A 17,381-nucleotide genomic window follows, 5' to 3' on the forward strand; every position below is an offset into this window, starting at 1 on the left:
AGATAAGTTTGAGGCAACATAATATTTATTTTTATTTAATAGGCGACATAATAATATACTTTTTATTTAATAAAACAAATATTGCACATGGATAGTTTCTCATTTTCCCTACTGGATAATGCATAATAACTTTGAAATTAGCCAAATATAATTATTGGGTTCTATTTACAAGCATTCCACTTTTATTTTGAATCTTTTTGAAGGAAATTTCTTACATTTCCGCTTTTATCTAAACTAAATGATGTAAGGATGGACTTGCCGATGAAGTTGAACTTTGAAGAACCATGTAAAATGACAATGTATTGAGTTAGAGAATAAAACCCTGAGAACAAGTTTAATAGTTTGCATGAAAACGGAAAAATCAGAGATACAAATATTGAGCATTTGAGTGTGGACATGCTTTTCCATAGATCAGGTGGTTTTTTTAATTTTTTTTTTGGGGGGGTGAAATGTTAGAGGTTCCATAAAATATATCATGGACAAAAAGTTTGCATTGTACAACACCTACTTAGCTAGTTGTACGCAAGCAAATGGGAGGCTGAATGTCAAACATTCCTACCGTTGCACATGTACCGTCCAAAACCCTTATTAAACTGGGGGGGGGGGGGGTCAATTTGACCCCCCTCGACAAATTTCATCACTACGCCGTCGCGCAAAGTTTTTTTATCGCGCCGCTCACATACTTTTTACTTGCGCATCTTTTGAGACCAAAATTGCGACGCCCGGGGACGCGGTTCTGAAATTACACAACATTTTGTAAGTGCATGTCGGACCCGAAATTGCTCAAAAACGTGATTCCGTGTACAAAGTCAATGCAAATTGTGTTTTTCAACCAAAAATCATAGATGTATGATTATTTTTACTTTTGTTGGTTTAAATGGATTTATTTTATGCTATTTATGATCGCAGAAGGGTCCCCGACAAAGTTCATTGGAAAAACCAATAAAAAACAAAGGTTTGAAAAAACAAAGAAATACATAATTTAAAAAACAATAAAATACATTAGAAATTAATTATATTTTTGAAATTTTTTGTAGATATCTATTAGAAATGTAATAATTGATACTCCAAACAAAAATTAGCATTCTACTAGCTATATAAATTGAGTTAAAGGCAAAAACATACACAAAAAACAAAATTTAGGGCAAATTTCGTACGCTTAATTTTTTTTAATTTTACCATACAGTCTTGTAGTTTACATCTGGCTCTATGTGCATACAAATTTTCGCGGCGATCACGCGATCAGCGGCCGAGATCTGAGGGGGGATATATACTGGTCTGAAATAGCCCAGTTAAGATAGGGTTAATGTTCCGTCCTTAATGTACCATTGCACGGATCAGTAAAAGGTGATGTCGCTATAAAAATATAATTTAACACATTGCAGGCTTACTGGCTGAATGCGCATTGCTTTCAACATTTTCTTTATTTTCATAGATAAACGTAGGAAAAAATAGATTATTTGTATTATCGCTAACTTCCGAGGCGTTGTACAACACAAATAGCAAATTTTCTTTTTCTTGCAATGGTGCGACATTTCGCATTCGGTGAAAAAAAGACACTCTATTCAACGAGGCGTTAGCCTCAAGTTGAATAGAGCATCTTCCTTTCACCTTATGCGAAATCACGCACCATTGCACTTGTGCCTATCCGCTATTTGTATACTAACACAAGAATGTGCAAAAAGAAAATTTTTTTTTTGAATCAGTGACATCACAAATCCTAACTTATCTTATTGTCTGTCCAATGGTTTTAAAAATTGCACTGATCTTAGTCTGTTTTCATACACACTAACTTGATCCAAGGATTTCAATCTCCAAAAAGACAAATAATAAGAATAACAATGATAATAATAATAATACAGGGCTATCAGAGGTTGTACTACTCTAATGGTTCCACCCTGTACTCATAAATTCATATGTAGATTAACGTCTTTATAATTAATAGCCATGGCAGGATTAAATAGACAGATTTACAGTCTGCTGATCATGACAGACAACAGTGCGAATACATGTACGTATTGTTCCTCACTGGAAATTGATATGCTTTTTATCCCATATATACGGGAAAAAAGAATTCATAAATTATCATCCGTATTTTTAAAATGTTCATTCCTTTTAAGGGCCATAAAATGACCTTGCAAAAAAGGGAGAATTTGAATCTATACTACTATATACCATAAATTTGCTCAGGGGTAAATCAGAAAAAAAAATTGGAGCTGTTCAATAAATTATTGGTTAATAAAACCAAAATTACTTGAGTGCAAAACTTCATAATTTCTAGTTAGAATAGTATCAATACTCCAGAGCCTGGGAAGGGACATGGGAAAAATAGTTTTATAATCCTTTTAGAGTCATAATATTCTCACTAAAACGACGTGATGATATGGCTCCTGCAGTGCGCGCAACTATGTATCTCACAAAAGATGTGCTGATGTGGCGAGACTATATAGACGGGAGGAAAGGTAAGTGCTATGATGTGATCGTTTTGCTGTCAACAAATCACACAGCCTTGAGTTTTATCAAGACCCGCAGGCTAGGGCATAGGTCATTCACTACAGTGGGCATGTAGGGCCCAGGCCTCACACAAATAATACAAGGTTGTCTGCGTTGTTATCACAGATATCACAGGAGAGCTCAAGAACAATGTTTGAAGAGGTCTGCAGCCAGGAAAAATCTGTTATATTATCCGATCAGAGACTTCATTTTCTTTAAGATAACCTCGCATTTCTTGCTGTTTAGCACCTATCATTGATTTGAATCTACATAACCTATGTAATATAACAAAATACATTTGTGGCTTCGATTTCAATTTCTCTTTGTGGCAACATGACAACGGACATCCCAATGAAGCTGGAATGGATCTCAGTATGATCCGAGCGTTTGATTATCCTTTGTAGAGGGGCCATCTTGCTGCCATGACGATTAGGAGTCTGTTGTGAAACAGGTCAAGAGGAATTGAAGGTCACGCTGGAAGCTGGCCTGAAGTTCTTGGAGAAGTCTGGTGATGAAAGGAAGAGAATACCAATGAAGAATAAGAATGACAACCATATTACTAAATAACAGGATTTATGTTATATGAATACGATTTCTGTTGTGTGAATCATCTATTGTTCTCTAAGAATTGGGATTAGGTCAGACTTGAAGATGAATAACAGGGGCCCGTTTTCATAAAACTTGTCAACCAACATGCAGTAACAGTTTAAAGCTACTGAAATCATTCAATTCGATTGGCTTATCCCAAACTTGTTATTGAAATTGTGCATTTGATAACAAGCCTTTAAGAAATGGGCCACATGAAAGAAGACAAGGACCAATGGAAAAATAACCAATTTAATAAATCTGCTTTTACAGGTTATCACCCAAGAGATGATCTGTTCATTCTTTCATGCATCTTTTACTCGCAATCTCCATGAATGATTTACGTCAATAAAATTAATACAGCATATCATACAAAGATCTGGTCCAGTATTCAATTGAAAGTATTGATTTTGTAAGTATTTTACTTGGCTAAGCAAATGCTTAAACTTGTATTCAGATCACATCAATGTATTTTATATTATCAAGCAAACTTTAAGCAAAAAAATAATCTAATGATCTTACTAATAATCTTTTTTACATCATAAAGTTTGAGCCAAATAATGTTCAATGTATGTATCCATCTTAGGTAGAATGTATGCACTGTGCATATCACGTTTGCAAACTACACGCAAGCCATGTAGGCGGCTGACTTAGATTTAAGCAAAATACTTAGCCACAAAATGCAATTGACTTCTAAAGATGGTTAAGTATTTGATGATGATGATGCACAGCATTTTTATAGCGCCATATATCTGTCAAAGACATTCAAAGGCGCATCGGAGGAGCCAGCCAATCTGGGTCGCCTACAAGGGCACGCACACAGATCTGTGACCCGCAGGTCTCTCCTCCCGATAACTGGTTGGGGGAATGCAGGTGGACCACTACACCGGGGTTTCCCCCTACTCTTATTCGAATAGTGCAGTGGGGTCTTAACGTGCAAAGGTGGTGATTCTCCTGTACGTGGGGCCTCAATTTAACATCCTATCCGAGGGACGGAGTGTTTTCCACTGTAACATAGCCTGCATCTATGAAACGCACTGGCTTCAGTCATCCACCCGGGGTGACTCGAACCCACGATCTTTGGTTCGACGGGCAGACGCTTTACCGACTGACCCACTTCGCTTTACGTAAGCAGAATACTTAGTACAATGCTCAAAATCCTGGCTTAAGAATCAAACTTAATACCGGCTGTGGGTCATATCTTGATCACAGTTTACTCACCTCTTGTGGGACTCTGTCCTGATTTGTGGTACAACTGACAATGCCTCTTTGAAGGATGCACTGGAATAGAATAAATATAAACAAGATTAATATATAAATCAATTGCATAACATGCTTACCACAATCAATAAAATAATTATAAACAGTAATTTTCTAAATTAGGAATCATGTAGAGCGGTGTGTACAGCACTTTGTTGCCAAAGAAAATATGTGCAATGATCTGAACAAGTCTGAGTTTACAGTTTGGTGAAAGAGAGCACCCTGCTTCCATTACAAAATAATTGATATTTCATTAGGAAGAATTAATTCAAGACAAATTGCTGAAAGCTAAAAGATCAATAAATAATTCCATATTTCATCGTTCGAAATAGACATGAAATGAAAAACTCCGAAAATTTGCTTTGCCCAATCGATCATGGGCCCGGCAACCGCTCCGCAGAGCCAGATCAACGAGTAATCATTGAACGCCAAACAGGGTAGAAGCAACTCCTATCTTTTAACGTCTTTTGGTCTGACGCGGCCGGGTTTGAACTCCCAACCTCCTGGTTGTGAGATGGACACTCTACCAACTGAGCCAACACACCAATGTTATGATAATTACTTGTCCTTGGAGAATTATTTCTTTGTCAGTCACGTCCATTTTAAATTGCAAAATGCATTTGAATTTCACATTTTGAAAACTGTTACCATAAACTGACCTTGTTCCTGCATTCCTGTATGGCGACATGGCCTCTTCTAGCATACCAATATCTAGCCTTGCCTGAACAGCACCATTACTACAGAATGACCCAGTAACGCAGCTCATGATGCGTGACATCTCATCCGCTACGGCTTCTAAGACACGCCCCATCACACGAAGCATGAAGGCAGGAGCTATGGCATTGATCTCAGCGTGAATGGCTACAGCATTCATCAGTGCTTCCTTCACGTACGGACTTGCTCCTACATTATACAAGAATAAGAACACAGATTTGAATCAATAATGACTTGAATAGTGCTTAAGACCTGCCTTTTATTGAGTCTATATGGGTGTAACTCCAGTGACTTCTTACAGACCTAGATTTTATCTTTGCTCAATACAATAATGATAATGTCTATTGAATGAATTGCAGATGTAATGCACATGTATCATTTCTTACCTCTATCATTAGATTCCTTAAAAAGCTGTGTGCGCTATGAACGCCTAGCTTAGCTGGGTAATATAGGAGCGCCTTGAGCACCTAACAAGGTGGATATGTGCGCAATACAAATACCCTATATTATTATTATTATTCAGTGTATCATTTCATAAAGTGCGTTTTCAATTACAATTCTGAAATTCCACGACAAATTCATCATCACATCAGGAAATCAACTAGTTTTAATTTGGTTAAACACAGGCTTCTTGTCACTGATAAGTCTTGTAAAAGGGTGCTCAACATGACACCCCTCCTCCCCCGACACACACACCCGCACACCCTCCATCATTTTCCCCTCCTCTCTCTCTCTCTCTCTCTCCCTCCCCCTAGTCTACAAGACACCGTTAGTTTTAGTGCATAATGTAGAGTCTGACATGGTAAGTATAGATTCTGCTGCGGAAAAAAAAGCAAGCAAAAAAAAAAAAGGTCCTCACCTTCCAAGGGGGGGGGGGGCACACTTGGGTAAAAACGGCATATTTGCATTTAAAATTTTGATTGTGGCTCTCAAAGGAGGGGGGGGGACACAGGCTGCATGTGCCCCCCACCCCCCTAACTCTGACCTCATGAATTTTCATCAAATAAAACCATCCTATGAATCAAAACTTTAATAATCAATTGTAACAAGGATTGTATCGAAATTCAAAAAGAGTCCCCCAATTTTTGGCATGCTATTGCTGCAGTTGAAATCCAATCTTATTATGTTCAACTTGTATAATGAAGAGGGGATGAAAATGAGGGGAATCTTCATACAGGTAGCAAAATAGACCATGTCAAATATGTTTCATGGTCAGGTAGTGAGTTAAATTGTATTGCTTTAGCGAGAATAAAACAAAATTGAGGGGAATCTACATAAAGGCCTCATCAAATATGTTTCATGTTTAGGTAGTGAGTTCGTATCGCTATACTGAAAATAAAACAAATGTGGAGAAAAGTGAAAACAAATTTAAAGAGGAATAAAAGGAAAAGAGGAAGAGGAGGAAATAAAACTGGAGATGATAATCAAAGACACAAAAATTCTTTGAGAACTGGAGAAGGGCTTCTTTGTTTCTCAAGTGTGACCTGCACAAGAATTAATTTTCATATAAAACGTTCTGAAGCCCCGCTCGGTTCGTGATAACCCTGTTTCATGTGCTTGTCAAATATGAGAAGCAAAACAATATGGAATGATCTACAGTTCCACCCAACTTCTCCCCCGATAAACCCCTTTCTAGATATGGAATTTGGGTTTGGTATTACTCTTTCTGGTTCAGAATGATGTCAAGATAAGGATTAAGGTTTATTTAGTTTTGGAGGTAAGTTTTATGTTTGGCTTAACATGCAGATTTTCCATCAGAGCAATTGTCGCCGAACAAGTCATGGTACCTAGTTAACATTTCCTCTGGTGTGCATCAAACTAATGAGAGGGCAAAATGCGAGCTGAAATTTTGGATTGACTCACGCCCCCCAAAAAAAAAAAAAATTGAAAAATAGCATTTTAAGGATTGTGAGAATTCATAAAATACCATAATCAGAATCTCACTTTAAAACAAATGATGCCAGTGCATTGAAATAAAATCATTGTGTTCACATAGAAAACAAAGGGGATAAAATTTAATTTCAGTAGTATTCGGAAAAAAAGATTCCTTAAATGATATTCCACATATTGGAAATCTTATTCAAAGAAATGGAGAGAACGCTCTCAGTTTCCGAAGTATGGGTTACTTGAGATTACCTTATGGGGATGAGTTTCATTCTAGTATTCATTTGAATTTCTAGATAACAAGTTTCACCAGCTACTGATTTACATTGCTTAATCTTCAAAGCTCATACCCTTGATTACTATATCCGTGAATATCATGATTCAACTAGAAAATATAACGTTACGACTTGTTAGTTTCTACTTAACTTTGGCCCCCTCCTAGATGCAATTATTACGCTGTATGAGCATTCTCTACTCCCTATTGAGTTATCACAGTGAGCATCATATTAACAAATACATTCTTCTCGCCACTTGGTGGAGAGTGCAAATACAGATTAAAAATATTGATTTGGGCAATGGCAGGATAAGAATGCATTTGGTTCCTTAATCTGGGCACTGTAAGTTACTTACTACTGATATTGTATCATTTCATTTACTGACAGCAAACTTGTCATAGACTTTTTTTTTTTTTAATAACTTTTATGAAACAGAATGCTGAATATCGATACACCATAGGATATCTATTTTGAAAAAAAAATCACACTATTCAAAGTACTTTTAACCTTTTCGTAAATCGATGATATCATCTATTCATGGTCGAATGTTGAAAGATAAGATTTACTCTTTGGGATAAGAACAATATTCATAGCTTTCAGCAAATAGAAAACCAGGGAAATATTATTTGGTTCATAGAATATTAATAGGAATATTCTGAAGTAAGAGAATCAGCCTCATCGACAGAATATCGTTGATGTTTACGTTTTCTTCATTCCCTGCATAAGGCCATCAGAGCAGTTTTCATAGGTATTAGTAGATTTGACTCATAGACGGTTTTAGTAATCATACCTATAGGTTCAGGGCAGTTGCCCCAGTCATAGTTGCCAGCATAGACCCCTACTTCCAGAGCTCCAACCAACGGATCTATCTTCTGCTCACAGTAAGCTTCGAAGATCTTCTCGTCAAGTTCGGCATACGCTTCTTGGGACATCTACAGAAGGTGTGGTTGAGCAATACATATTGCGTTGAAACATTTTATTTTGTTCATCATACTACTCTAGACTTGCATCAACCTTGGCATTTGTAAACAAATAAATGGAGAATCCCATTGGTTCTTTATACTGAAGAATTTCTATTTTTTAAAGTCTTAAGACACTACCATGAATGAACTCAAGTCTACAAATGCAGGTTTAATGGAACAAGATTTGAGTACTTTGAATAAATGAACTTATGAATTCTGCGCTCCCGATTCACAAAATATGTAGACATTGACAGATTATGATGGTACTGTTAAAATGTACTGATACAAAACATATGACTGTCTGAAAGTATATTTGTCACAGAGTTCTATCATTCGTCAGTGGGAAAAAATAAAATCAAACACAAATGGTAGAGTTGAGTGTCTACTTGACACCAAAATTGACTCAATATCAAAAGCTATAAACTTGACTCAATGCACCTTGGCCCTGATCTAAATTACGTACATCAGTTTATCGTTAGGGTAACAGGGCTCAGCAGCAATTCAAAATCAAGGTTTCCATGGTAGTTACAGTAATGGTAAATTTACCATAGTTGGAAGTCTTTATGAAACAAGCCCCAGGTTCTAATTTACAGCAAATTACTTACATTTTCTATTTCATGGGTGCTAGGATAGCCAAGTCTCTTGAACTGCTCAATCAGATTAGGGATGACATGTTGAGAAACATGACTACAGTTACTCAGTACAATTACCAAACACTGTTCCTGTATTAAGAAAAACAAAGAGAAAAAGATATAAAAACAATCGCGATGATATCAAAAAAAAAAAAACAGATACTAAATAAAAATTTGGGAAAGAGTTTGATTAATAAAATAAAGTTTCTTTAATTTTACAGACACAATAAAACTATGAATGATCATAAAGCAAATATTAAATAGTTATAATTAAGGGAATCTCTTCATGTTCAAGGGCAATAGAATTGTTCTAGAGTGGATGACCTATATTCAGATTTTATTAAACACCTTTTTTACCCTAAAATCATGGTTTTAAAAGACATTTTAATTTAGTTTCAACTAGAGTAGCAAATAATAAAATCTTTCATCATCATAAAAATAATCCTTTCAAAATGCAAACACAAAACACTGAAAAAAAAAATGTTTTAAAGGGATTCGGCAAAACAGACAAAAATTTGATGAAACACAGCTGAGATCTCAATCGTGATTCTATCATGGGCATTCTTTCCCTTCGGATATGTATTGCACACTCTCCATGGTTGACCTTTACTTTCCAAGAAAACAGTGCAATTAGTTGTGTTTGCATTTGCATCATCAATTTGTGATTTTTGTTTATGATTCTATTCCAAGAAATTTTATTAAGTGCATCCCCCCCCAAAAAAAAGGATTCCAGTGACGAGGTACATCACGAGCGAATAGACCTTCACCAAACCCTTCTCTGTTCTACATTCTTAGTGGAATCATGAGTAGAGAGACATAAATGTTTCTCTACATGTAACATTCTTGTGTCATACTCTTAACTGGCAAATATACAATCTCAATTGCATCAGAAGTTTCTCGGATAAGGACACATGTCATAATGTTAATAGAGCACTTGTCCTCTCTAGGCTCGACTAAGGTGGTTGCTTGCTTGGGGGTATTAGTAAACAAGATCTTGGAAGACTTCAACACCTTCAGAACAAATGTGCACGATCAATCTGTCAAAAACCAATATGGTGTCATGCTACCCCTCTTCTAAATGAACGTCATTGGCTACCTGTTTCTGATAGAATACATTATCGAATACTTGTTCAAACCTATAAATCTCTGTCAACCACACTTCCTTCTTACATTTCTTCATTATTTCAGCAACAAAGATCTACATACTCTATTCATTCTGCAGCTGATCCTTCCTATGTCATTACAAAATCCAGAAAACAGGCCGGTTTCAATCTCTTGCCCCCCAGTCTTTGGAACAAACTCCCTCCATCTCTCCAAAACCTCTCTTCTCTTGACCTCTTCAAAAAAACATCTCAAAACACACATATATAACCATAAACCTTAACTTGTCTTATGCCATCAACAGCGCTTCGTATCCTTTGGAGAAAAAAAATCGTTATATAAATCCAATTATTATTATAGATCAAATCTTACCATAGATGGGATACTGTCCTCTGGAGACTGGAATAGAGATTCAGGAGTTCTCATTGCTGCCTCAGATAATCTAGTAAAAAAATAAATAATCAAGTATAATATGAATCTTTGAAGTTAACCCACACAGTACACTACAAGTCAAGCACAGAACAATAGATTTGGTTCCCTTAAACCTATTGTTCTCTGCTTTTTTAGTGTAGTATAGTGAGTTAAAAATTGTGACTGGTAGTGTACAACAAATTCCGTCTTTCACTAAATCATTGTTCTTTAAAAACTTATCGAGGGCTGCCAATTCAAGAAAAATATGATTTGTGAAAAAGATGTAACAAACTTTCAGATTACGTTTCCTCTTTTTCTTCTGAGTCCCCTGGGGTAAACTTATACCGTTCTCTGACATTGATTATAATTTTTCATCCTAAACATGAATTGATATCTGCTAGTGCATGTATGCATACTATCTACTGGTGGGACTTCAAGAGTGGCTATTCATTATAAAATAACGAATACTTTTGTCTAACCTCTTGATAAATTAATTCAACCATGTCTCAAAATGATATAAAGAAGTTTCCTGCCTTCCGAATTCATGATTACCCTCAACCATTCACTCAAGCATGCATTTTTTTTCATAATGTCATCATAAGTTCTCTCTCCTTTTTGCTCTCTTCAGAAATGTATATACCTAAGACATTGCTAAATATGAGATATTTCATTTCTTTAATTTTAGTCATTTACAGGTTTACCTTAATTTCTGCATGTCTCCATCATCTCCCAGAAAAGCTAACTGTTCAAGACATGACGCAAATGCCTACAACAATGCAAAGAAAAAAAAGAAAAGAAAATAATCATATCATTCAAAAACATAAAAATACATATCCATATACGATACAATAATAATAATTTCACTGTGATGGATTGAATACATGAAAATGAAGGGTCAACGATTGTTATATAAAAGGATTAAAATAGACTTTTCATCACATCAAATGCCAAGGCATAATCTAATTGACAAAAAATACTTCAAAAACTCATTAAAAAAAAAGGATGACCAAATTCAACTGGTATAATTAGAGCACTCTGAAACAAGTATAATCATTTGGTACAAGACACAGTAGTTCTTGATTAAAATAACTGAGGACCCGTAATTAGCCCAAATATTCATTTTTCCTTGTTTGATAAAACTATATTGTATAATTTCAGTTAACTGTTCATAACAGTTGTAATCGGTATGAAAAAACAGGGAAAGTACATGCATTTGTAAATTTTAATGTACCTTGAATTTGCTCCAGAAATTTATCAAACAATTTAACATTGATCAAATTCAAGAGCTAAATAATGAGATTTGAAAAGAAACCTCTTACCATGAGCATATCAGAAGATAAATCAACAGTCTGTCTCTCTACATGTCTGTTATCAAAGATCTGGAGAAACAAATGAAAAACATGGAAAGATTCACCCACAATTATCATACATCTTTGCACAGACTACACTGTGTAAGTTGCATTACCAAAATACAAAATGATGTGTTTGTCGATAAACTGAAGATACAATATTTGAAGAAAATGACATTAGATACACGATATAAAAGGAAGTTGCTCACCTGAGACATCACAAATTCAAAACTTAAAATTCTAATAGATTTAATTCTAATAGATTTAAAAAATCTTTGATGAATTATCCTTAAACCTTCACAAAATTTTTTCATGTTATCTTCTGCCATATTTCAATAAACGTTTTGTCAGTGTGAACTTCTCCTTTAATCAACCTGCAACTTTACATATTGTTCACTAACAATACAAATGAAATAATTTCTTTCAAGATACATATTTTCATCTCAGAGAAAAAGATCCAACAATCTTTGAATACTGTTATCTCATACCATCCTCTTGGAAGGGTATGTTGGAGGGAAACAATTACACGAGCGTTGAAGGTAATTTAGCCCCCGAAATGCTCAAAAGGGCCATGAAAACCAAAACAAATAGCCCATCCCCATTGATTGCAATGTTAAAGCTTATCAAATGTTGCAGATTTAGGCAGCAAGTTGTGGAAAGTAGCCCCGAAAGAACAAAAAAACGTTGGCTAATGCGTAACCATCATGTTCCCTTATTCTGACCTCTCTTAAAAAAACATGGCAATTCATAAACTGCAACTGTTTGAAAAAACCTTTTGGCACTTCATACACTGCAACCATCAAGTATTTTTTTCTTTTTAAAGGCTCAGCAATTCAAGTACATTTTAATGGAATAGGGAATACAATAATGATGTTCATCCTGCATACAAACCTTCTTTTCACTGGAGCTATTACAGCTGATCACTTCCTTGAGATGTTGTAATGTGTCTACTACTATACTCTCAAATAGAGTAGGCTGAAAGATAAATATAAGATCATTACATTTCAATCAATTCTATTCTTATCTCCTTCCGAGACTCTATTTGACAAGGGTGATAACATTAATAGGTCCAATATCCATCTTAAAAGAAGGTCTCAAAATGCTCAGAAAGCGAAATTTCCACACAAAAAACACATCATGTGCACACTGTACTCAGTAAGCAGATGAAGAACTTGAATGAAAGGAAAAGAAAATAAAAGAGAAAAATATTGGCATCTCAGAGCTGCCAACCTGAACAAGAACATTTCAGTACTTTAAAAGCTGAAAATCAGTATTTTGGTGGGAAAATCATTATTTTCGAAGAAATACCATAAGACAATGCACAAAGCTGACACTTTAGAAACCAGTATTTTGCATGAAACCATCAGTATTCTTCTCAGTTTTCAGTACTAAATACAAAAAATATGTACTACTTGGCAGCTCTGGCATCTGTTACTGAATATTAAAAGCAGACTAACAAAATTGAGTTCTTACAACATATTGTAATCTCCAATCAAAAATGAATAGATCCTATACAAGTACTCAATAATTTAAATGGTAACGACATAGCAATCATGGGATTGCTCCATAAAGATTCATGCACACTTGAATAGAAGCTTACTAAACTGCATTGTAAGATTTTAAGATGATTATAACATATCAGACTTACCAAAGTTGTGATGCCTCCATGTTCATCCATCTGTAGCACCCAGGTCTCACGGCCATGAAGAGCTTTGATATCTAAGAGGCGGCACACAAATACAGTAGGTCATACAACAAGTCATGTTATCATTTTCATCACTGTTCTACACATTAAGTGCATCATCTACACTCCAGGCATTATTTCACAAGCACATACATGCCAATCTAATTACATTCATGATCGCATTCTTTTGGTTACACATTTAATATGTGGGTGGAAGGTGGCACAGCTAGATAAATGCCTTTATGAACAAACCGCTACAACACTAATCCTAACTTCATACTTAGAATCATCTGTAAATATCTAGAAGGAAAAAAATTATGACAATTAAATAGGAAGGATTTGGTTGATGTTTGAAGGTTTGCATGGTGGTATGGACAATCAAGGAAGTGTATTTGGTGAGTCCTATGAGGACTAAGAAAAGTGAATAGAGGTAGAAGTGAAATGGAAAGGTGAGAACATGGACGGGTGGAAGACGGACAGTCAATCTGTCTGAAAACCCCCCGAGTCTTCTCTCCTGCTCTGTAACACCACTCGCCGACTCGAGCAAGACTTCCCTCATCTCTCCAACTACTCAAGCCTCCAAACTTGTCTGGTTTACAGTCCTTTAAGGACAACTCTCACTTCAGGAATGAATTCTCTGCTTTCCAACCTTCCACTTTCTTGCCTCTCCATTTCACTTCTACCTCTATTCACTTTTCTAAGTCCTTCCAGGACTAATCATATGGTTTACCGTAAGTCACTTCTATGATTGGATAAGAAGGATTTGTTTGTGATTTGGAATCATCTACAAGCATATCAAAATGATTAGTTAACAACGACGCAATCAAATGCATATTCTTAAGAACAATCAACAAAATTCTATGAAGTGTTCTTATATTCATTAGCTTTCTTGTTTCATAACAATTTGATTCCCCCAAAATATGGTGGTATTGTCAATGATTGTGAGGGAGCTGGATATAAAGAAAGGCTTTAATTTTGTTTGAACGTGCAGAGCATCGGTTAATTCTGACACCTGACCAGGAAAATGACAACTCTCCTTACCTTCTGTGGCCTCTTTGAAGAGAGTGACCATACAGTGGACTCTAAGTTCAGCCAGTAATGAGTGCAGGACTTCAAGAAGTGGGGTTGGTACTTCAAGATTCACCAAGGTACTTAGAACAGACCTGTAGGATTTAAAGACAAAGAGATTAACCAAACAACAAACTCTAAGATCAGGCAGTAATGAGTGCAGGACTTCAAGAAGTGAGGTTGGTACTTCCAGATTCATCAAGGTACTTAGAACAGACCTGTAGGATTTAATCAGAAGGAGAGAGAATGAACAATGAACCTTAAGAGTTAAGTTAGTAATGAGTGCAGGACTTCAAGAAGTATAGTTGGAACTTCTGAGATTCATTAAGGTACTTAGAGCTGACCTATAGGATGGAAAAGAGAGAAATAGAACAATAAACCTATGATCAGCCAGTAATGAATGCAGTTCTAGAAGTGATTCAAGCAACTAGGAACAGACCTGAGGGATTGAAAGAGAAATAGAATGACTAAACAATGCACCCTAAGATCAGCTATTAATGAATGCAGGATTCCAAGAAAATGGTTCTTCAAGCTTTATCAACATTCTTAGAAGGGACCTTTAAGATTTAAGTAACCATAGAATTAACTCTCAGATCAGCTAGTAATGATTAAGGACTTCCATGGGGTGAGAGTCATACTCCGATTGAAAGAGAAATAACTAGACAAAAACTCAACCTACTGTGAGTTACAGATAAATAATTTGGTAAAAAGAAGCACTTCAAAAACTAATCTAAAATAGTTTGATCTCATAACGACTGAAAATTCGTTATCAAATTTAGATTTTGGAACATAAAATGGAGACAAAACATGGCGAAACCTCATAATCTTTCCAGGTAATTCTATATAAACATTAATTTAAACAATTTAAGTCGTAATGCATAGTTCTCATCAAGAAATGTGGTAAGCTTTGCAATGATACACTGCATTCTTGAACTGAAAAATTGCAAGAGTGAAAATACCTGATGGATCGAACACACTGAGGAAGCCATGCACCTGCCCCTACTTCATTCTTGCTATCACCCCACTCTCCTAGTTTAGCTCTCTCTTTCTCATTCTTCTTCTCAAGTGATTCCGGAAGGAATGCCGCCCTCACAAGGTCCGCAAAGTAAGTAGTGATCTTTGTCATCATGGCCTGAAAATGAATTAAATATCAAAAAAGAAATGATGGACAACACATATTTGACAAACTTGAAACTACTTGTTCATCATATTTAAAGAACTAATAAACTTTATCATTTTCAAACCAATCCCTCACATAAAATTCAGGGATGAATCAATGGATGGTGCAGATTTCTAACATAAATTGATGTAATTATGTTAATTTTTTTTAAAGGCAGAAATGTAGTTTATACTCACAGTGAATGAAGCTTCCTTCGACGAGTCAACAGTCATAGACTTGCCTCCAGCCTGTTTAGTCACATGAATAAACAAACATACAATAACACTTTCACCAGAATAGAGTAAGATAGAAAAAGAATCCTACTTAATATATGGCAGTCTGGAACATACAAACACATCATCTGAGTGTTCTAGAATAAAGTAGCATAATGATTTTTCGACAAAAAACAACATTCAGTTATTTACATGAGAATAATGATAATAGTAAAAATAGCTGGATAAAAAATGCTACTATTTTTATCCCAGTTTTAGCTGCGCTGCCCATATAGGTGCTCAAGCAATCAAGGATTTTTTTTCCTACTGGGTACCCTTTCACCTCATCTGGGTTGAGTGCATCACAGTGTGGGTAAATTACTTGCTGAAGGAAAACATACCATGGCTAAGACTTGAACCTGCATCCTTCAGATTGATAGATAAGAGTCATAACCACTAGACCACAATGCCCCAACATGAGAAAACACTAAGCTCAATTCAATTACGATTCCAAAATCAATTAACAATGCATATGAAGAGGAAATCTTAAAGATGGAAAAAATTTGATGTGCACAAGACAAACCAATTCTAAAAAAAAAAGGGATGAATTGGTCTTGTAAATTTTAATTTATAAAATGGAGCCTTCAATAAATGAAAATACTTGCACTTCTATAATCTACTTATGTTACAATCAATATCATTTTACTTTCACAAGAAAAATAATCTATTAATTTTGAGTGAAAATTACTGAACAAGTCCATGCTAGCAAGTACCTCTGATACAACAGATGCATTGAAATAGGATTGACCAAGCCTCCAGAGGTTGGGGAAGGTTGATAGAAGGTTATCAGCTAGCTCTTCTAAGAACAACACTTGCTGAGGGGGTGAAAACTTGCCATCCACTGAAAGAAAAAAAAAATTAAACTTGAAATCAATTGAGACATGGATAGTGTTTGTTTCATCTGCCTGTTAACAAAAAGAATATCAGGGGGAGCATCAAATAAATGATACAGATGTTCTGAGGTTGAAGCCCCCATTTTCAACCCTTTATTTTGGTTCAAAAGCATTGGCATTTCAGAAGCAACAGAAAACTCTGTTTCCACAGACCCTCAAATTTGCTGTTCCTGTTTGCACTGTCACTTAAAAAAAAATAGCAAGCTTGGACAGATATTGCCGCAAGAAAAGTCACATGGTATTGTGATGCTATACCCGTGTATCATGAATTTGGTCTTAATAGGTGTGCAAGCCAAGAAAAAAAAAGTCAGAAACTTTTGCAGCGTTATCTTTTTGCAGGGGGGGGGGCATGATGGGTTAGTATCAAAGAAAAAACAGAGTCACACATCAATAGTTAAGCAATAACAAAAAATAAATATGAAAAGATAGTTAACATACAAAGTGAGGTACACTTACTGTTTGCATCAGATGTAAATTTGACTTGAATACCAGACCCTGAAGAAGAAGGAAAAACAAAATACATTTAAAAAACATGACTTGAGTGTGATACAGGCAAATATGTGTGTTTTTTCCAGATCCTGAATTATCATCATTCCACTGCCAAATATTTTTTGTTAATGTCACAGCAAAACAAAGTTA

General features: G+C 35.5%; 1 protein-coding gene across 1 annotated transcript in view; it reads right to left on the reverse strand.

The window, feature by feature from the left end:
• Positions 1 to 7: 7 nt before the first annotated feature.
• LOC129253981 (exocyst complex component 2-like) overlaps positions 8 to 17,381 on the reverse strand; it is a 31,043-nt gene continuing 13,669 nt past the window's right edge. Inside the window, exons 14-28 of the mRNA XM_064115214.1 lie at positions 17,199 to 17,237; positions 16,563 to 16,690; positions 15,775 to 15,825; positions 15,378 to 15,550; positions 14,392 to 14,513; positions 13,315 to 13,385; positions 12,558 to 12,641; positions 11,637 to 11,696; positions 11,019 to 11,083; positions 10,279 to 10,348; positions 8,779 to 8,895; positions 8,002 to 8,143; positions 4,998 to 5,241; positions 4,300 to 4,359; positions 8 to 2,998 (exon numbers count right to left, since the gene is read on the reverse strand). Of these exons, the coding sequence (XP_063971284.1) occupies positions 2,923 to 2,998; positions 4,300 to 4,359; positions 4,998 to 5,241; positions 8,002 to 8,143; positions 8,779 to 8,895; positions 10,279 to 10,348; positions 11,019 to 11,083; positions 11,637 to 11,696; positions 12,558 to 12,641; positions 13,315 to 13,385; positions 14,392 to 14,513; positions 15,378 to 15,550; positions 15,775 to 15,825; positions 16,563 to 16,690; positions 17,199 to 17,237 (1,502 nt within the window). The 3' untranslated portion in view covers positions 8 to 2,922. The remainder of the gene's footprint in view (positions 2,999 to 4,299; positions 4,360 to 4,997; positions 5,242 to 8,001; positions 8,144 to 8,778; positions 8,896 to 10,278; positions 10,349 to 11,018; positions 11,084 to 11,636; positions 11,697 to 12,557; positions 12,642 to 13,314; positions 13,386 to 14,391; positions 14,514 to 15,377; positions 15,551 to 15,774; positions 15,826 to 16,562; positions 16,691 to 17,198; positions 17,238 to 17,381) is intronic.

The sequence above is a fragment of the Lytechinus pictus genome, unplaced genomic scaffold (genome assembly GCF_037042905.1).
Source record: "Lytechinus pictus isolate F3 Inbred unplaced genomic scaffold, Lp3.0 scaffold_25, whole genome shotgun sequence".
In the NCBI taxonomy this organism is placed as follows: domain Eukaryota; kingdom Metazoa; phylum Echinodermata; class Echinoidea; order Temnopleuroida; family Toxopneustidae; genus Lytechinus; species Lytechinus pictus.